General features: G+C 43.0%; 1 protein-coding gene across 5 annotated transcripts in view; it reads right to left on the bottom strand.

Annotated features, from left to right (window-relative positions):
- Window positions 1-2145: 2145 nt before the first annotated feature.
- The window catches only part of kif26ab (kinesin family member 26Ab), an 83656-nt gene continuing 64331 nt past the window's right edge, over window positions 2146-21470 (bottom strand). For all 5 annotated transcript variants that reach the window (XM_058091270.1, XM_058091272.1, XM_058091271.1 and 2 more), the window contains 11 exons: window positions 17732-17947; window positions 16777-16870; window positions 15615-15877; window positions 14751-14934; window positions 13490-13649; window positions 11528-11690; window positions 7604-10820; window positions 5819-6012; window positions 5119-5142; window positions 4880-5030; window positions 2146-3920 (listed from right to left, as the gene is read on the bottom strand). In XM_058091270.1, the coding sequence (XP_057947253.1) occupies window positions 3721-3920; window positions 4880-5030; window positions 5119-5142; window positions 5819-6012; window positions 7604-10820; window positions 11528-11690; window positions 13490-13649; window positions 14751-14934; window positions 15615-15877; window positions 16777-16870; window positions 17732-17947 (4866 nt within the window). In that variant the 3' untranslated portion in view covers window positions 2146-3720. The remainder of the gene's footprint in view (window positions 3921-4879; window positions 5031-5118; window positions 5143-5818; window positions 6013-7603; window positions 10821-11527; window positions 11691-13489; window positions 13650-14750; window positions 14935-15614; window positions 15878-16776; window positions 16871-17731; window positions 17948-21470) is intronic.

Raw genomic sequence — 21470 nt, 5'->3', positions numbered from 1 at the left:
GCGGGGTACACCCTGGACTGGTGGCCAGCCAATCACAGGGCACATATAGACAAACAACCATTCACACTCACATTCATACCTATGGACAATTTGGAGTCGCCAATTAACCTAGCATGTTTTTGGAATGTGGGAGGAAACCGGAGTACCCGGAGAAAACCCACGCATGCACGGGGAGAACATGCAAACTCCACACAGAGATGGCCGAGGGTGGAATTGAACTCGGGATTCCTAACTGTGAAGTCTGCACGCTAACCACTCGACCGCCGTGCAGCCCCATTCCAAAAACATGCTAGGTTAATTAAACATACTGTGATTGGGTGGCGACCACTCCAGCGTGACAGAAGACAGCTGGGATAGGCTCCAGCACCCCCTGCAACGGTGGTTGTAAGGATAAGCGGTAGAAAATGAATGAATGAATGTCCAAAATACATCCAAACTGAAACAGAAAAAATGAGTTAGCATCGCTAGCTGTATGGAAAATACAAACACTGAGTAACTCTAACGTTCATCATATGAATGTCGGCCATGACTGCAGCTTGTTGCAGTTGGGGTCTGAGTGGAAACAATTGCAAAGGGGCTGTGGCAGACGTCTCATCAAGGCTGACTTTGCTTCGCCTCGAGGCTCTAATCATTTGCAGAGCTTGCTGTTGCTTAAGAAGAGAAATGAGTTCACTGAAAAGTCAGGAGTTCCCCCTCACATTAAACCCATTTTACCTCAACCCAGCTGTAACCTCCTGTTGGAGTTTGCTGCACAGTCTTAACTTTTTATTCTTTTTATACTAAAAATTAATCGTTCGATTAATCGATGCATCGGAAAATTATTTTGTAGATTAATCAATTACAAAAATAATCTTTTAACCTAGCCCTACACAAAACTCATCACATAGTAACGTAACATAAAAAAATATACCTGATAAATATACAAACATGTACCAATATGTATTTATAAAAAATACAAATAAAAAACACCTTTAAAAGTTGTCCCAAAATGAATTACAATGTAGCAAATGTTTGAATATTACAAAAAAAAATCTAATGTCATGACTATACAGTCAAAATACAACACAAATGAAGTTTAAATATTGGGGGGAAAGTTTTCAAATATGAACAAAATTTGCCAATAAAGCCAATATAAGCTCTTTTAGTTTGCCTCTGTTCCTGTGTCCATAGCGTCATAGAAAGTGAATGAATGGATATTAATTCAACTAATAAAACACATTTAGCACCAGAACAAGACAAGTGGTTAGCGTGCAGGCCTCACAGCTAGGAGACCTGGGTTTGATTCCATCTCTGTGTGGAGTTTGCATGCCAGGGTTTTCTCCGGGTACTCCGGTTTCCTCCCACATTCCAAAAACATGCTAGGTTAATTAGCGACTCCAAATTGTCCATAGGTATGAATGTGAGTGTGAATGGTTGTTTGTCTATATCTGCCCTGTGATTGGCTGGCGACCGGTCCAGGGTGTACACCGCCTCTCGCCCGAAGACAGCTGGGATAGGCCTCAGCACCCCTGCGACCCTTGTGAGGAAAAAGCGGTAGAAAATGAATGAATGAATATTGGTACATGTTTGTATATTTATCAGGTATATATTTTGACTGTTACCTTTCTATGCGATGAGTTTTGTGTAGGGCTGGGTTATTTTGTAGGGTTAACGATTATTTTTGGAATCGATTAATCTAAAAATAGTTTTCTGATGCATCAATTAATCAAACAATTTGTTTTTAGATCCCATTTGATTAGATTTTGATTCAGTGTGAATGGATGTTTGTCTATATGTGCCCTGTGGCGACCAGTCTGGCAACCAGTCCAGGGTGTACCCCGCCTCTCGCTCGAAGACAGCTGGGATAGGCTCCAGCACCCCCGCCACCTTTGTGAGGAAAAGCGGTAGAAAGTGAATGCATGAATATTTTTGGAATGTGGGAGGAAACCGGAGTACCCGGAGAAAACCCACGCATGCACGGGGAGAACATGCAAACTCCACACAGAGATGGCCGAGGGTGGAATTGAACTCGGGTCTCCGAGCTGTGAGGCCTGCGTGTTAGCCACACTTCCATTTTTGCTTTACTTTCTATTTTTATGCTTTGGACTGGTATTAATGCAATAAACAATCTGAGCACTGTATGGGTCATGAAAAATAATAACAATCATCATCAGTAAGAAGTATTTTATTCACAGATACTGTAAAAGTAAAACACAAGCTGCCATATCATACATTTATACACAGGGTTTGAAAATCCTATACAAAAATCAAAGATATTCGAAAAAATATGGGTTTCGATATGAAACATGACCTTACATTAAAATAATTTCTTGGAAAAAAGGTCTCGGTTTGGTACTAGGTTTTTTAATTCATAAGCCTAAAACCCACAACAGTGAAGCTATTGTAAAAAATTAGAATGGTAAAAATGGAGTAGAAATCATCCCTAAAAATGATTAAAAAAATCTCATGCAGCATCTTCAGAGAGGGCCTGAGAGAGTAACGTCTTTTGAACAAAGTAAAGAAATTCTTATTGTTATACAAAAAAAAGCCATTTTGTTTTTCCATAACAAGCATTTCCAGTGATCGTCTTTGTTCTCTCAGATGACCAGATTTACTCTTACTCGCACAAAGTTAGCAACGATGGAGCGGAGTAGTACAACGCCATTTTTAAACTTACTGAGATGCAAACAAATAAAAAATAAACAGAAGCCAAACTTTGCTCGGTAATGATAGTCTGACAGTAGTTTCAGTAAAAAAGTGTTGGAATGCATAGAGCTGAGGCTCGGCTATAAACAAAGAAAAACTCAACAACAGGCAGATTTGTGCTTCCTCCTCTTATGCCTTTTTTTTTTTTGTTTGACATTGTACAGTTCGATCCCCACGTCGCGCTTGTATAAAAAAAAAAAAAAAGCTTACATGAGCACATGTGGAGGCACCAAAGAGAACACAAACACTAAACCGTCCGTCATCACAGTGGCTCTCTGATTGATATGTTTTGGCTTCATGTCTCATGAACTAACATGAACGAGCACCGTCTTATAAACGCTGCTCTGCCTTAGCGCATCCGCCGAGACTCATTGCGATCAAGGCAACTGGAGGGACAAATAAAACATTCACTCCACCTTGTGAGCTTCCGACAACAGCAAATGCATCCTTAATGAGAGAACATAGTCCGGGTGGAACGGAAAGAGACTACAAAAGCAGACTAAAGTAAGGCGCAAGAGGTTGAATGAACATGAAAACATGCTGAGGTTTCAAATAAGACCAAAAAAGGCAAATCTGGGAGCGCAATAACATTAGCTTATTGCTTTTTTTTTTTTTTTCCTCTTTACCCCCCTTTGAATGAGACTTGAACACACCACATAATCATAAATACACTTTACAATTCAATATAAAATATGTTTCTTTCAAAGCGGTATGTTCAGTGTTTGCTTAGGTATGTTTAAGATACCTGCACCAAATGAAAATATGAATACAAAAAGGCACTTCCGGGTGTTACACTAACTTTCCAGTAAGTGACGGCCACTGCTATACCGTAAGGGAATTTTGTGCTCACGTTTCGTTTCGCCGCCATTCAAACATGTCCTGTCCAACGAGGCACTGCAGCAAAGTGGTTGCCAGATCCTATTTCCATGCAAAGACACGCTGCCTTCGTCACAAAATCGGTGAAGCGGCTGCTACATTTAACCATCCTTGGCTTTTTTTTTTTTTTTTCACTTCCGCATCGACTTTCGCTCGTCCTCAGACTTCAACTTCTCGTGGTCCCTCCTGAGCGGCGGCGGCGGAGGCGGCGGCTGATGGCGTGCTGCTGATGTCGAAGCACGTCACCATCATGACTCGCGACTTGCACAAGTTGACGCAAAACTCCAGCTCCTCCGTGACCCGCGCCAAAACCTCCAGGTACTCCAGAGAATCTTTATCCAAACTCTGGTCCACGTCGACTGTACAAAAGAAACAAAAACAAGAATTTAACCATTCATTCATTTTCTACCGCTTTTTCCTCACAAGGGTGGCGGAGGGGCTGGAGCCTATCCCAGCTGTCTTCGGGCGAGAGGCGGGGTACACCCTGGACAATCACAGGGCACATATAGACAAACAACCATTCACACTCACATTCATACCTATGGACAATTTGGAGTCGCTAATTAACCTAGCATGTTTTTGGAATGTGGGAGAAAACTGGAGTACCCGGAGAAAACCGGGGAGAACATGCAAACTCCACACAGAGATGGCCGAGGGTGGAATTGAACCCTGGTCTCTTAGCTGTGAGGTCTGCGCGCTAACCACTCGACTGCCGTGCCGCCAAGAATTTAACCAATTAGCTAAAAATGTCATCCAATTACAAATTTCAAATACATTTGAAACATTTCTATGCTAGGACTACGTTAAAAAGCCATAGCATTTCAGTATGTGGAATCAAACTATGGGATGGATTGAGTAAGGACCTCAAACAATGCACAACGATGAGCCAATTCAAGAAACAATACAAGCAGTTGATGTTTGATAAATACAAGGATGAAGAGTCTTGAACCAGTCATGATGTGCTTTTTTATGAAAATATATTGACAGTTACTATGGTACCCATTATGTCATTGGATGGTCATATCACCTCGTACTTCGGTACGTGAGAAAAAAAAATTAAATAAAATAAAAAAATAAACAAAATAAAAAACTTAAACTATATTAGGAAAGCAGGAAGTGAACAAATGTAACAGTTACTGATTGTAAAAGTACCAGATGGAGGGGTAGGATTTAATAAGCTTTGCTTCTTCCTACTCCTTTTGGACATGTGGAACTGTGAACTGATTATGTGATGCATTCAATTGTAATCTGATGCATGTTCAAATGAAATAAAACCATTACCATTACCAGAATAAAACATCACGGAAAAGTCACTTACACTCTCCAGTCCACTTGCTGGGGTCCATCATCAGCCGGGCCTTGGTGTCCTCCAGTTCCTCCATCAACACCTCATGCTTGGTCTTCAGTTCTTTTACTTGCTGTTGCCTTCTCTCCAACATCTTCAACTTATTGTTAAAATACAACAAACCCTATTTGAATAACGACAAAGGAAACAAAACGTTCAGTGAACGTACTGTAGATATAAAGTAAATAGAAGATAGCTAAATATTTCCTCACCTTGTCAACATCCTGGAATGGTTGCTGTAAAAAAAAGAGTTACAATGTTATTATTCTGTAAAAATTAAAAGTGAGATGTGGAGAAAGTATAAATCAGTAACTAATTAAAAGGAAATCAAACATAATTAATAAGTTAACACATCCTTTCCCGGCTGTGAGAAACCTATGGGAGCAGTCAATGATCCACAGAAGAGGAGCTATAAAAAGCAATCGGGAATGAGTGGTGAGCTGATTGAGCTGGGGCGGGGGGGCTGGGGGGCGGGGGGGGGGGGGTCCTTGCCATCATTGCACATTCTTCAACTATTTCTAACAAGATCATTATCCTCACTCTCGCCATCGTGAAAAGTCCATATATCATTTAAAGCCTGTTAGTAATTGCCTGTGGAACTCTTGACATTCCCAAGGAGTCAAAATTCCGAGCTGGTAGAATCCCTGCACTGACAATACTGTCGCTGGGGGATTGACTGAAGGTCAGACGTTTCAGACGTGTTATTCCCGTCTCGGCCTTTAAAAAGAAACTGGGAAGAAGTGAGCTAAGACATTCCCATAAGTTGTTGTTCATGCAAAATAGTGCTAAGGCTTAGCGAGAGGGATTGACAGGGGGGTACGGGGGGGGGGGGGGGGGGGGGGACCCAGACGCTACATGATCCGTGACAAGGTCATCACGACACGCATCGCCATGTAGAACATCGCCACACACCTCCATAACTTGTTCCTGACGTCGTCTCTGAAGCCGTTCCACGTCATCGATCTCGTAGACCTTGATTTCAAAAGGCTCCTTCAGCGTTCCCGACATAGGAGGCAAGTCCACCCACTGGCCCGCCGTGCCGACTTTCTTCCCCAAGGAGGAGGTGTCTGGCAGGGGCGCAGGGATGAGACGTCTTCTCTGGAAGCCTACAAATGCCCCGCACATAAACACACACGTTACATTTGAGTATTGTGTATTAGTATTTGTTGGGAACTGCGGCTAAATATGTATGAGCTTCAAGTGATTCAAGGCTGGGCTAGCGATGCCGGCTGCATATTTATGGACTTTTCATGAGTTGCCATGCCGCGGGTTCAAGGACGGAAAATATTCCGGGGTTATGTGTAAGGCCTGAATACCAATGTTTGTATGTACTGGGTTATAAACAACCTGAAGTCGGTCCGTAATGCTCATATTCGATTCACCTAACCTGGTCATCAAATGTTTGAGGCGTCTTTTTGTGAAACATTCATCACTGCTTTCCCATATATATATATATATATATATGAATAATGTATGGGACTGAATAAGGGGAAGGGAAAATACAATAAAATACCAATTTGGGACTGTAATAGGAAAGGATAATGGAAAGGAAGGGATAAAGAGCCTTCCTGGATAATGGAGCATAAACGGCGGCTATATTGCTATAGTAATAAAGCTATTCCCAACAAAAGTAAAACTTCATTCATTCATTCATTTTCTACCGCTTTTCCTCACGAGGGTCGCGGGGGTGCTGGAGCCTATCCCAGCTGTCTTTGGGCGAGAGGCGGGGTACACCCTGGACTGGTCGCCAGCCAATCACAGGGCACATATAGACAAACAACCATTCACACTCACATTCATACCTATGGACAATTTGGAGTCGCCAATTAACCTAGCATGTTTTTGGAATGTGGGAGGAAACCCGAGTACCCGGAGAAAACCCACACAAAACTCCACACAGAGATGGTCAAGAGTGGATTTGAACTCGGGTCTCCTAGCTGTGAGGCCTGCGCACTAAACACTCATCCACTGTGCAGTCTGTTTCATCCCTTATTATTCATTCATTCATTTTCTACCGCTTATATCTCACTAAGGTTTTGGGTATGCTGGAGCTTATCCCAGCTGTCTTCGGGCGAGAGGCGGTGTACACACTGGATTAGTCGCCAGCCAATCACAGGGCACATATAGACAAACAACCATTCACACTCACATTCATACCTATGAACAATTTGGAGTCGCCAATTAACCTAGCATGTTTTTGGAATGTGGGAGGAAACCGGAGTACCCGGTGAAAACCCACACAAAATTCCACACAGAGATGGTCAAGAGTGGAATTGAACTCGGATCTCCTAGCTGTGAGGCCTGCGCACTACACACTCATCCACTGTGCAGCCTTAGCCTTATTATTCATTCATTCATTTTCTACCGCTTATCTTCACTAAGGTTTCGGGTATGCTGGAGCCTATCCCAGCTGTCTTGGGGGCGAGAGGCGGGGTACACCCTGGACTGGTGGCCAGCCAATCACAGAGCACATATAGACAAACAACCATTCACACTCACATTCATACCTATGGACAATTTGGAGTCGCCAATTAACCTAGCATGTTTTTGGAATGTGGGAGGAAACCGCAAACTCCACACAGAGATGGCCGAGGGTGGAATTGAACCCTGGTCTCCTAGCTGTGAGGTCTGCGCGCTAACCACTCGACCGCCGTGCCGCCCAAAAGTAAAACTTACTAATTTAAATGTTTTTCTCACCGGTTGCTCTCTTCTTGGGACATTTGGAGCTCCTCGTTCTGCCCGAAGAGGACATGCCGCTCTCGCTCATGGAGTCGTGGGCAGAGGAAGCACTCCCCGTAGCTTCGCTGTCACGGATCATACTCTCGTATCCGCTGCTGCCACCGCTGTGATAGAAAAGTGCCGTGCGACCCATCGCGGGAGGCAACTCGCCGCTCAACACGCTACTGTTGTCACTGCCGTGACCGCTGCTGTAACGCTGGGGCCGCCGAGGTGCTGTTATTTTGCTGTACGGAGAAGGTAGCATAGCAGCGGCTGATTTGTCGTCGCCCACGTTTACGCCACTGTCGTTCCCGCTGTCTGAATCTCCAGAACCTCTCACGGGTTTGCCTGATGTGCTTCCCGTTGCTAGTTCGCTGACACGGCTGTTAGCGGCTCGTATGGCCTGCTTCGTGCCCATGATGGTCCCTCTCCCGGGTTTGGTACTGTTACCGACAGCGGCAGCGGTGCGAGGAGATGAGGTTCTTCCTGAAGGAGGGAGGTTGGCATTGGTATTCCTAGTCCCAGACGTAGTCAAAGATTTAGTGGAGGAGCTCAAGCCTTTGGAACTGTTGGCGGACAGCGAGCGTGCTTTGCTGCTATTGATTGCTCCTAACGCTCGAGGATTTCCTGATGCTTTGACTTGACCGGTTTTGCTTACGGTTCCTCCACCTGGAGATGATGGGCACGTAGCAATGGGGGAACTTGAAGAATTAGGAATACCAAATCTTTGTATCGATTTGCCAACTTTACTACTACTACTACTGCTTCCCAGACTTGCTCCGCTGTTTTCCCGACTAAGTCCGAGTCTGGGGCTGGACAGAGAGAGGCTTTCACATCGCTCCAAGGACATCTGACTCCCAAAATGATGTCCAGCATCGCCTCTTGTTCCTCTGGGCTTCAGACTAGAAGTAACTCTGACATTGTGTTCACCTTTAAGGCTGGAGGTTTTTAAAATGGTGGAATCCATTCTGTGACAGACATCAGTCTCATCCTCCGATACAGCCGCCCTGGCTCCAAAGCCCCTTGCTGCGTCCCCATATGCTGACTTTAAGGCACTTTGGGGTAGCAGGATCTTAGTCTTTTGGTCGAGACTGGACTTTCTCACTGGTGGCGGAGGAGGGGATGTACAACCAGGTCTGGGTAGATGACTTGATTTCTGTGAATTAGCCTTGTTGTTTTTCCCGAGAGAGGAGAACTTAAGGCTTGGAGCTGCAACAGCATCCTGGGCTCCCTTGGAGTCCACCGAGGAATGGATGACCGGGACTGTTCCTAGAGTAGTGGCACCTCTTCTCAGCTGGGGCATCCTGCTGGGAGGATCGCATTTCTTACTAGTCGACTTCTCGCATCCGTCGACCACCCTTTGGGATGAGGTAGACCCATGCGCCTTGGATGGCCGAGGTGCACTGCTGCAGTTGTTGGATATTTTGCTTGAAGAGATACCGCTGGGGGGGTTTCTGACAAACCTGCTGGTGTTGCCGGAGTCAGAAGGCTGAGGTTGGACGCGCTGCCACGGACTTTCCTGCTTCGCCTCTTGTCTTGCCTCTCTGCTGTTGCTGCTACTGCTACTGCTGGAGATGGACGAGGTAGGTTTCACCTTCCTTGGAAGACTGGAGTGAACTATGGAAGAACTTTGCGGAAGCGAGGAGCTGAGTGAATGGGTTTTTGTTATTTTAGACGGAAATCTAAGGGAACCTTTGGTTGAATCAGGAGACGGCGGGCACTTTGTCAAGGATAGTTTGCTTGAGGCGGCACTGTCACTGTCCTGTTCGGAAAAACTAAATCCGCTATCATTTAAGGAATTCTTGGCATCTCTAGGAGATGAAACACAATGGAACATGTCAAGGGAATCAAAATTAAAGGTGGCTTCCGGTGCCATGCTCTTGCCCGGTGGAAGAAAGACGTCAGAGGATTGAGCCCCTTCACTCTCTAGCGTGCACACGCTAACTTCGCTAAGCCATGAGCTAATAGATGAACCCCTGCTATCTATACACTCCATCGCTCCTTCCTGCGGTGGTGTCACCAATACAATGTTCACATCAGATCCTCCGACAGACGACGTGTAGGCGTCAAATTCGTCATTGATGCTGCTAATGATGCTAACCGGTCTGGAGCCCGAGGCGAGTGCCTGCAAGGAGCAATCGCTGTTAAAGCTGATAATGCTGGATGGCCGACCCTTATCAACAATACTGCCTATGGACAACTCCTCCACCACAGTGAACACAAGCTCGTCCTCTCCATTCAGCTCCACAGGCTGCTGCAGGGTAACAGTCGCTCTGAGTATGTCCCGATCAAAACATCTTTCCCGTAAGGTGGAGCGAACCTGGCAAACCTCCAGCGGAGCTCGGAGAATTGGGGAAGAGCAAGGATCCCTCATTTTCACAGCTTGGTGGCTCATTCCGACTGGAGGCATTCTAGTGTTTGATCGCTCCTCCTTTTCTGGATTTTCCTTGCTGGAGGCTTTCCTGTTGAAGTAGACCTTCTCCCTTACAACTGGCTCGGGATCAGTCGTCGCGGCAGCTGACAGTTTATCAGCACTTACGTTTTCTGACGGCAAGTTCCTCTCTCCGTCAGCGCTTGTTCTGCACACATTTGAAACACAATCAGATGGTTTCCATTCCGCAGGTTGCCTTGTTGAGATGTCAGCTTTGGGTTTTGTGCCAGGGCTACAAAATGGCTGCACAGCAACAGATTTAGCAGGGATGTTATCTTGGTTGCAAGTGATATTTGCAGTCTTTGGTGAAACAGTGCTTCCTGTCTCCTTAGATTTTTCCGTTTTCGGGCTCGCCTGGCTTCGCTTGCCCTCGCCAACAAACGCTGCAGGTTCTTCGCTTCCGTCGATGCATTCCAATCTCTCCTGCAGCTCAGCGAATGTGTTGCATTTAAAGAATTGGTCTCTGTCTAACGGGCCGTCTTTTGTCGCTCTTTTCTTGTTGAGGGAAGGGATGATGGGAACAAAAGCAGGGGGGCCTTCGTTGTCGCTGAGCTCTCTGTCTGAGATGGCAGCACCCCCGGGCCCCACGTATATGACCGTATCACATGACTGTTCACTACTGGAGGAATAGTCTGGGTCACTGAGCAGGGAGGGCAGATCCGGGTCCAGGGCCACCGTCCGAGGATGGAAAGGCCTGAGATGGGGTGGTCGACGGATCCTCCCTTCCTCACAGGAACTTTCCCCTCCAGATGAACTGGATGCGTACTGCGGAGTAAAAGCAGGAGGCACATACGTCTTTAAGACAATCTCATTAAAGGATGGCAGTAACGCTGAGTCCATCTTCTAAAATATTCATGTGGCAATCTGGTCTTTCTCCGGAACCATTTGCGTGCTATATTAATTCCCAGGATCAAATCAATCTCTAGATGAGATTAAGGCTAAATTCATTCATGAAATTATCACTAAATATTTACTTAAGGTTAAAAGTGTACATTAATATCCATATAAAAGTGTTCTGATTTATTGTGTGCGGACTGCATTGTAATTAAGCCCGGAACCGTTAGTGAACAAATGCATGCTGTCATTCCGCCTAATTATCTGCAGCACATATTTCCCTAATACCGAGGAATGCATTCCACAATTCCTCAGGCAGCGGTATTGATTACACGATTATGTGTTGAAGAGCAGGGAAAACTACCTCCAGACTTACTGCACAGATAATCTTTCACTTGCTGAGGCATTAACGCATTCATTTGCTTAATAGCTCCAGAATTACGGGAGGAAAACAAATTTAAGGATGCAATGCAACGGACATGGTGGATATGATTTCAATTATATTATGTAGTATGACAGCAATGTTCAAATGTTTAATAACAATTACTCTAAACGGATTATCCACCATAATTATTACAGGGATGGTGACTTGAATCTCTGAAATCTTTCAGCTCCATTTTGTCATTGATGCTGGTTACCTTTGTTTTCTTTTTGCGCATGCGGTGAATGCGAGATGCCAGCTGGATGGTGGTGAGGGAGTCTGCGTAGTTGATGGGAGAATCCGAGATGTGGGCGATCATGGTGGTTCGACAGTTGATGTTGCCAAGGGACTCTCTCAGCAACATTGTCAGCTTGCTGTCCCTGAAGGAGCGATGCGATGTTATTAGCAAACAGCACTGCCATACAGTATATTATAGTGACAATAAAGGGAGCTGATATCATTTCAAAAATGATATCATTTTGAATTCTTGGGGGAAAAAAAAATCTTTCAGAGTGTCACTTTCTATAACTAGGGCTGTCAATCGATTAAAAATATTTTATTGCGATTAATCAAATTTTTTGTTCTGAGTTAACTCACAATTAATCACATTTAATCACAGATGGAAATATGTTTTTATCTATAATAAGTAGGGGGAATCTCTTTGTGGTAAACGATTCGATAACGAAACAATAATTACATCAAATTTTATGTAAAGGGATATAAAATACAGTCAACAAGCATATTTTTGTATTACTATTTTTCCTTATTATTAGCATTTTAGCTCAAAAACTTGCCCACAAATATTCAGCAAATACAAAATGGGAGCAAGTGAGACCTCTCACACTAACATGTTTTTGTTTATTTGTGTCAGCTCAAAATAAGAAATCTCTTTGTGGTAAACGATTCGATAACGAAACAATAATTACATCAAATTTTATGTAAAGGGATATCAATTTGGGTCATTATTTAAAAAAATGCAGTCAACAAGCATATTTTTGTATTACTATATTTCCATATTATTAGCATTTTAGCTCAAAAACTTGCCCACAAATATTCAGCAAATACAAAATGGGAGCATGTGAGACCTCTCACACTAACATGTTTTTGTTTATTTGTGTCAGCTCAAAATAAGAAATCTCTTTGTGGTAAACGATTCGATAACGAAACAATAATTACATCAAATTTTATGTAAAGGGATATCAATTTGGGTCATTATTTAAAAAAATGCAGTCAACAAGCATATTTTTGTATTACTATATTTCCATATTATTAGCATTTTAGCTCAAAAACTTGCCCACAAATATTCAGCAAATACAAAATGGGAGCATGTGAGACCTCTCACACTAACATGTTTTTGTTTATTTGTGTCAGCTCAAAATAAGAAATCTCTTTGTGGTAAACGATTCGATAACGAAACAATAATTACATCAAATTTTATGTAAAGGGATATCAATTTTGGCCATTATTTAAAAAAATACAGTCAACAAGCATATTTTTGTATTACTATTTTTCCTTATTATTAACATTTTAGCTCAAAAACTTGCCCACAAATGTTCAGCAAATATAAAATCGGAGCAAGTGAGACCTCTCACACTAACATGTCTTTGTTTATTTGTGTCAGCTCAAAATAAGATTTGTTTATTCATGATACTGGTTTTAAATTTGAAATGGTTGTGAGTAAAAGGCATATTTAGGAACATTCAGAAAGGATTATTATTAAAGAATTGCCTCAATGCACCTTTCCTTCATGAAATGTATAAATGAAAATATCTAAAACATAGGGCAATAGTCATAAAACATTTCATACAAATTGCAAACCTAATGTCATTTCATTTCTCTTTTAAAACACATTGAAATACATAGAAATGAATCATTATATTATATATATTATATATATATATATATATATCACAGTAAATCAAATTTGCCGGCGTTAAAGGGAACTTCCGTTAACACATCATTAATGCGTCAACTTTGACAGCCCTATCTATAACATAAACTTTGACAGCCCTATCTATAACATAATATATTATCAACAATGTATAATGCTGCCATAAGAAGCTAATTCATTAGAAGAACAAGCCCATGTGACAGACTAATGATACGAGCTGGGACTTGCCCTACACGATTCCATGCGGATTACAGCTGTGCAGCAGTTCATTAATGGAGTATTTCTCACCTGTACGGTACGTGTTTTGCTCCATTCGCTAACGCCATGATGACGTTTCCCAACGCATTCAGAGAAAGACAAGCGCCACCACCTCCGTCTCGGCTTTTGCTGAGGACCTTCTCGCAGCTCCCCAAGTCGATAAGGTGCAGCCTGCTCCGTCCGCCAGACACTGGGAGGGCAGAAGGAGGAGTGAGTGAGTAAAACACAGATGCATCATGTCTGTAAAGTTCCTCACGCACTATTTTGTGATCTCAGGCGTGACACAGCGCAGGCCAGATGAGACTGGCTGACTACCACAATGAATGAATGAAGGCTCCCGCTAGATTAGTAGCACATAAAAACAAAAAGGGTACATTGTAGGAGCTACTTATGGTGATGGAAAATTGCTGAAATTTTAAATTCACTATATGTAAAAAAAATATGTTTTAACTGTAACAATGATTTGGAGTGCATGAGAAAGTGGGAAAAAAATCAGCGATCCACAGGATCATTAAGTATATTGCACAACACAGCAATAGTATTACTGTTGTAACAGTGGTAAAGCGCTAACTGGTTAGTCCAAATTAATACCTCTGATGACTTTAATACACCAAGTGTAACATTTTAGCGCTGAAATACTCATCCTGTTAAGATTGAACAGCTGCGTGAATTGAAGCATTTACAGGATGTTATGGCGATCTACGGAGGTATAATATATCTTATGCTACGTTCACACCGACGCCGAATGTCGCGCTTTGAATCGGCGACGAATTTGGCGTCATTTTTCAAAAAATCTCACGATCTCCTCAGATATGTTTTATGCTCTGATAAGCTCTGTTACGCAATGGAAAATTTTGAGATCCCGACTGCATCCCGCCTCTCCAGAGCATATATAAAGATGCAGCAGATCCATTGATCCTTTGAACCAAGCTCTGTTAAGCTTTCCTACGCTTTGAGCAAAACTTTGATAAGCTTTGTGACGCTTTGATAAGCTTTAATACGCTCTCCCCGCTTTACGCAATTCGTGACAGATCGCCTCAAATTTTTAAACAGTTTAAAACATTTTTGGCGCTCTTGCCGAATGTCCCAAATTGCTCAAACCTTTCTTACGCTGTATTACGGTCTTTACGTTTTCATTAAGCTTTGTTACGCTTTGCCGCCGCTTTGCTCGCCGATTTAATTCGCCATCGATTCGGCGTCGGTGTGAACGTAGCATTAAGTGTAGGTCGCAGAGAGGAACCCAATCTGGTGTGGCAGGACGTTGTGGAAAAGCCATAGAAATGACACTAACTTCCTCCCTTGCCAGTCTTCTCCACACGGTACTGGTAGATGTGCAACGTAAACAGCATGTGGGAGTTGCGTCGCTCCTCCTCATCTGCATCGGCCCGGCTGGTACTGCGCGCAGATATGGCGGCATCCAGGAAGAAGGCTGCCTTCTCGGCTGTCGGGGCATGAAGTTCGCTCTGATTCTGAAGCTGCAAAAGGGGATGGAGGGAAGAGGATGTCAGAAAGAGACGGCATGGTGCTTGAGAAACAGAACAGGCCGACAGCAAAGAGGGCAAGTGCTTAATTGGACCCCAACACATATTCCTTGGCCATTAGATTGGGTCTCAGGGGCAATTAAACCAGCAGATATGTGCACAGAGGGAGGAAGATTAGCAGAGGTAATGGTGCAGCAGGAAGCAGAGAGGTAAGCCCTTCACCGTGGATGTGATGATAATGTGGATGAGAGAAAAAGATGGAGCGAGAGGAAGGGAACCTCCATGCGGATGCTAAAAGGAAGAAGGGATGTCTTTGAAGTGAGGGGACAAACATTCACCCGAACATCTGACAGCGACGCCCGTGAGTGGCTTTTCAAACCAACACCATCCCTTGATAATACTTCTATTGTGCTTAGAAGGCTCATGCGTTCACACACACACACACACACACACACACACACACACACACACATGCAATAGATGCTGATGGATGCTGACAAGAGAGTCAATACAAAGGTAAGTAGAAAGCCATCAATACCACAGATGGCTTTGGTGAAAAGGCAAAAGATGTGCAGGTTAGCGTTAGATGACAGTACCTTGGGGACATTCATGAAGAGAAATATTTTCATATGCAGACAGACAACGTGGGTGTGAAAAGGCAAAAAGTTTCTCACCTGAGTGCCACAAATGGGATCCTCTCTAAGGTGGATGCCGGGAGACTGGCCTTCCTGCACGTTCCCGGTCGACACTTCCGATAGCAAGTCCCTCAGCTCCTCATCTTTGCCGAAGATTTCCACCGCTGACACACGGACGGAGAAACGAGCGCCCGTCTTCTCCTGGCGCTCGTTGATGAGCTTAAAGAGCCAGGAGATAGCGCAGGGCACGACACCTAGCGTCTGTGTAGAGCTGTCTTTGCCGATCATGGTGTATGTCTTACCTGTCAACATGGGGTGGAAATAGGAGGACATTAAAGTTATGGCTAAAAAACAGCGGTCTCAAACACGCGGCCCGCGGGCCAAATGTGGCCCGCAGGACACTAGTTTGAGGCCCCCGCCTTGATATGAAAGTTTAATGTTAGTGCGGCCCCGCGCAAGTTTGATATGGATGCTGTATGGTATCATGTACCCAGAAAAAAATATTACGTTTGATTAATGTTCATGTTAAAGGTTAAATAACTGTTAATAGTTATCCTCCCTATCCGTGTGGAAGTGGTAAGTTTTTGGCTATTTAAGTTTCAAGGAAATAACTTGAAGGCTACCGTTTAGGTCGCTAGCTCTCTAGTTTGCGAGTTAGCATGTGTCTCAAGACCCTGCAGTTGCGCAATATGTTGTAAATAAAAAAAGCATAAATGTGACTATAGTCGTGTTTTGTCATGTCTACAGGGCTCTAATAATGCTTTGTTCATTTTAATCTGAAAAAAATAATTTGTCTACCCACCAACTATATGTGGTTTCTTAAGTTTTTATTATTTGCCGTTTTATTATTATTATTATATTTATTTATTACTGATTGATTTTCTTTATTCTTGATTTGTTTATTTATTTTTCATCTTATTATGTGCAGAAAAATAAAAATTAAGATATTTGAGAACAGTGGAATGTTTTATCAGATCTTTTCTTGTAGAAAATCGGAACCAAAGCACTGAAAAAGTTTGTATATTTTGCTGTTTTTAATAATTGCGTTTTTTGCGGCCCAGCCTTGCCCAGACCCTAGCTCCAGTGGCCCCCAGGTAAATTGAGTTTGAGACCCCTGCTATAAACTAAAGAATATGAGTGGTATAAATGTGTGGTTTATAGCTGGAAAAAAATTTGTTTTTGTACACAGGGAGTATCTTACCAAGCTTAACTTGGCCAAAGCAGAAGATGCAGCCATCTGCGCCATTCGCCACCGACTGAATGACCTCAGCTACTGTCCCTGAGCACACCTCAGCCTGTGGAACAACATCACCACTCCATTTACAGCCATGTAAAAGATAAACCAACACACAATGAACAATACATCCATAAGTAGCCTTTTAAATTAACATTGATTATCCCAATCAAATGAATGGCTTCTATGTTTTTTTTTATTGTATTGGCGTGCGCTCATGTTTTGGCATGTAACTCATTTTTGCTGTCTGTTTCAGCATGAGTCCTCTGGGGCAATGCTTGTGCAGCAGAACCCCCCCCCCCCCTCCTCATTCATCATACAGCAAACAAGGCCTGTAACAGCACAGCAGCTTGCTGATACAGTTAGCCACCAGCAGCGTAGTCCCAGCGGCACTATCGAGCATGTTGGCCTCGGCTCTGCAGTGAAAAAAACGTTTTAGGCTTAAACTATCAGCTTACTTAGGCAAACACTTGCTTCAGGTAGAAGAAATTATGCACTAGTTTTTAAGTGATAATATTCTTTTTGCTTATGTAATTAAACCTCGCTGTATAACGGGGAGTACACCTTTTGGAGTATAAATAAGCAGTGACAGGGGTAACCGTATAGTACAATATAGTAAACATGTATCTAACCTTTTGTCTTTCATGTCAGCAGGTATGCTCGCCAAAGGGCTGAGATTAGATATAGCGTCTATATGGAAGGTGCGTGGATTGAAATCATTCCCCACAGGGCTTAAAAGCCCCAGCTGTTAGTCGCATACTGGTAAGAGTGCCCCCTGACCCAAGAACGGCATTTTTCCTTAAGCCCCTGCCCACTCCCTGTCAGCCTTAAGATGTTCCTTTGCCCTTGAGAGGAAAAAAAAAAAAAAAGGCACCTTCGAAAACAATTCCGACGCATGCACCAGCAACATATATTTACTCACTTGTGAGGCATCCTGGGTAAAAACAGCATCAAAGGCGAATATCTTTGGGACGGCAACAGTGGCGGAGCGCCTGTGTCCTGAACTGGAGTGCGGCGGGCTGGATGCGGGATCGTAAAGAGTCACTTGTTTTTTCCTGCTGTCCACTTTTAAAAAGGACTGAGACTCTGATGAGTCGGTAGCCTCCAGTGATGGGCAAATACGCATCATCACTTTTACCTACAAGTGAGACAAACGGCAAGTAAGCCAAAAAGAACAAGGTGAATTAGAAAGCCAGGTAACAAAGCATGAAAAAATAGCCTGAAGTGGTTTGTCGGAATGCATTTCCTGGTTTACCACAAAGCAAAAAAAAAATGTACTTTTTACTTGTACAGTACTGCTGACAAGAGAGAATAAATGACATAGCTCAGCCTCCAAACCGGGAGCTCGGTGCAGCATTGTGCATTAACATCACGTTCTCTCTGTGTCAGAGCTGACGGACACCGAAGGTTACCATGGAAACATTCAATCCTACATTGACTGGTAGAACTGACAGGTCAACATAATGCCTAATGGTGTCAGTGTTAGGCGGCAAGGTGTGCATTGAAAGTCAAGGCAGAGAGTGGTGGGGATGAATGTGTGTGAAGCCACATGCAGGGGGGGGGATTAACACTCCAGCAGGTTGTTTTTCTGGACCAGGAGAAGCTCACCAGCATGGGAGTGCGGGAGCATATGGCACCCCTTCTTATCCCACCTCCTCACTCTTCCTACTTCTCGGCTCCGTCATACCCCCCTATTGGTTTCTATCACTGGAAAATTAAAAGGCTCAAACACACAGTTCTATGTTGACATTTCAACACTGTTCATAAATCATAATCATGCCTTCCTACATGTTCTACTACCATGAGGGACATGCACCTAGCCTGATTGCCATGGTTACTGCAGCGGATACCAACTGAACACAACATGAAATACATGTTGCTACCATACTGTACAAGTGGCTTTGGTGTCTGTCCTAACATTTGCGACACAGACATGGATAAATGAGACATGAAAAATACACGTTTTTTCACATCAGTACTACTTTTAAACATCGTTCAGGATACATTTCATTATATGGATATTTTCAAAACCGCATATTTTTGTCTGCGTTTGGGCCTTTGTCTACATTTTGTTGCTAAAGATGCAAAGAACAAAATTATGCCTTTGGAAATCATGTGGCTTGAGGCTATGTGGAAGTAGGAGAATGTACTCTTTTAAAATATCCACGTTGGTGCAGACATAGCATTAGCTTAAAATATGATGTGATCATCCCAGCACATTTGCCCCATTCATCCCCTCAAACTTGCCAATTTTTTTATTTTTTCCTCAGAAAATTAGCCCAGAAAACAAATATCATCCAACTTTGTCCATAATGTTTTTTTAAAAACTTGATAATATGCTAATGTATGATTGTAAATTGTTACTGGAATTACACCCTGGCAAGCAGGCAGTGTAGATTATTTTGCAGCTTGGAGAAATGCCATCTTCGACATCTTGCCGGGACAACCCAGGGGAGCCTTGGACTAGCTGTTGTGTTTGTCTGTGAATCCCAATTTATCCATTTAATCGATCATTCATTTATAAACATTCATTAGGGGTGAGTATATATATATTTTAGAATTTAAAATGTGTTTAATAAGTGTGTGTGTGTCGCATAGTTAGGACTTAAACCTGACATTATGCATGAAGTGTTTAGCTTGTTAGCTTCCGGCGCTAATGAACAATGACAACTGAGAAGAATAGACTCTAATAAGTCAGTCACAATTAGTCACTTTTATTGCAAATGTTGATCTGAAATCTGAGACATTTCTATGGTTGTATCAAGATTTTTAAGATCAATATTTTCGCCATTTGCTGATAGGCGTGGAACGTAACTTCAGCAAAAAGCAGCTATCTACTGTACCCGAGTCCTGTAGGTGGAGATGTTTTTACAATGGTAAATTCTACAGATCAGGATTTTATGCCGATACCGATCATCCATGAGTGAAATCGATCGATACCAATTTTTGCAACATTTATATATGCTTGTTTTACCAAAAACATTAAACTCCTGTTTTGTATTTCACAATGCATTTATTTCTACTCTGAAACGCAGGTTTGCCCGCCTCTGCTGGGCCCCTCCAGCCACATCCGCCGCTTTCTGAACTGCATAACCCCCTTCTTCTGTGCCCACGGCATCCCAGAGAGGAGACAAAATGCCGGTACTTGTCCGTCAGCTTAGCACCACAGCAAAAATCTGAGTGCACAATGTGCATTGGCCGCACACGCTCACTCGTCACGGTCCAAGCGAGCTGTGTCCGCTCATTGAACAGGAAGTACTGAGACTAAAATGGATGAAAATGTGTTATTTCATTCAACATGCCATAGATAAGACAGAATAGGACCCTTAGTCGTTGTAGGACTCTTGGTTCGTAGACCAATTAACAAAATGGGGTACTTTAAACTGTATTAGCGTCTAGCATTAATGAGATGATGGAATTCCCATGCAGTGTCCCATGGATGGCCATCTCATTTATATCTGCCATCCAAGCCTCACTAGCGCTCGCTCTTTCAGCATCAATTGGCTTTGAAGCCTGTCGAGGTTACTGTCGAGCTTTGAAATCACATCTATCGAAATGTCATTCATTTGAAGGACGGAGTCAATTAGAGTGGGCAGCAGTTTGGAAGGAAAGTTAGGAGAAGAGTTCGACTATATTTCCTGTCTTGGAGGTATCTGAAATGATTGGTAGCTGGGGAGAAATATCGGCTTTCTTATCTGAGTTTGACCTTTCTATTTTAGTTCATTCAACCATTTTTAAGCTTGAAAATGCCTAATTTAGGGCAACAGTACTGAAAATCCCTATCTTGTAGTGAGTCCATGTTGGGTTTTTCCAATCCACGGGAGTCCTGTTGCTATGACTGGCGTGTGCACATGTTGAGAAAATTACATTTGCTATGACATTTAAAGCGTCCTTTCACATTTGCCTGCAGTATCTCACACAGCGAATACCTCGGTTATATTTATGTTGGCGCAGATCACATGCTTGAGGCCACAGAGGATTGGCGACAGTATTTTCACACCTCAAACTGGTGTGCTAATGGCCCCTTCTTTCACTGCCCTTAGATCCCCCACCAAGACCATTAATGTGGTTCTCCAATCCTTAAATCAGCACAATGCTGAAGTCAATGCACACATTTCAAAAAGACCCAAACAAGAAGAAAGATACTGGCAAAATGATTTCTACAATTATCATATCAAATCAGTCAACAATGAAAAACAGATGGGCATGAAAATAAAAACAGGAAGTGATCGCTTTAGGATTACAATATAGCTTAACGCACTTCTAAAAATGCCATAAATGTTAATTGCCTCCTTTGGAAACAACCCCTTCAGGGGCACAGATGCACAAATTATCCCTGTTGTGGACTTGTTTACAACAATAAGTTTATCTCACTGGGAAATTTACATTAAACGACCCAACTGTCTGGATACCTGGCGCAAAAAAAAAACAGCTCTTCCTCTTAATCTTACTTTGGGACGTCTGTTTTGTAAATACAGGACGCGGGCTCAGACAAACAATAGCCAATAAACCACAGAGGAAGAGTGATATGTTTACACAGCTTTCTTTAATGACTGCTCCATCGTGACGACTCTGACTTTCATCAGCGTACGGTCAACCTCGCGTAGAAATAGAAAAGCTGTTGTTGACATAACCGCAGATTGAACATCCGACAAATGAGT

The sequence above is a fragment of the Doryrhamphus excisus genome, chromosome 13, assembly GCF_030265055.1.
Source record: "Doryrhamphus excisus isolate RoL2022-K1 chromosome 13, RoL_Dexc_1.0, whole genome shotgun sequence".
Lineage (NCBI taxonomy): Eukaryota > Metazoa > Chordata > Actinopteri > Syngnathiformes > Syngnathidae > Doryrhamphus > Doryrhamphus excisus.
The sequence above is the reverse complement of the archived record's forward strand: the minus strand, read 5'-3'. Positions and strand labels throughout refer to the sequence as shown.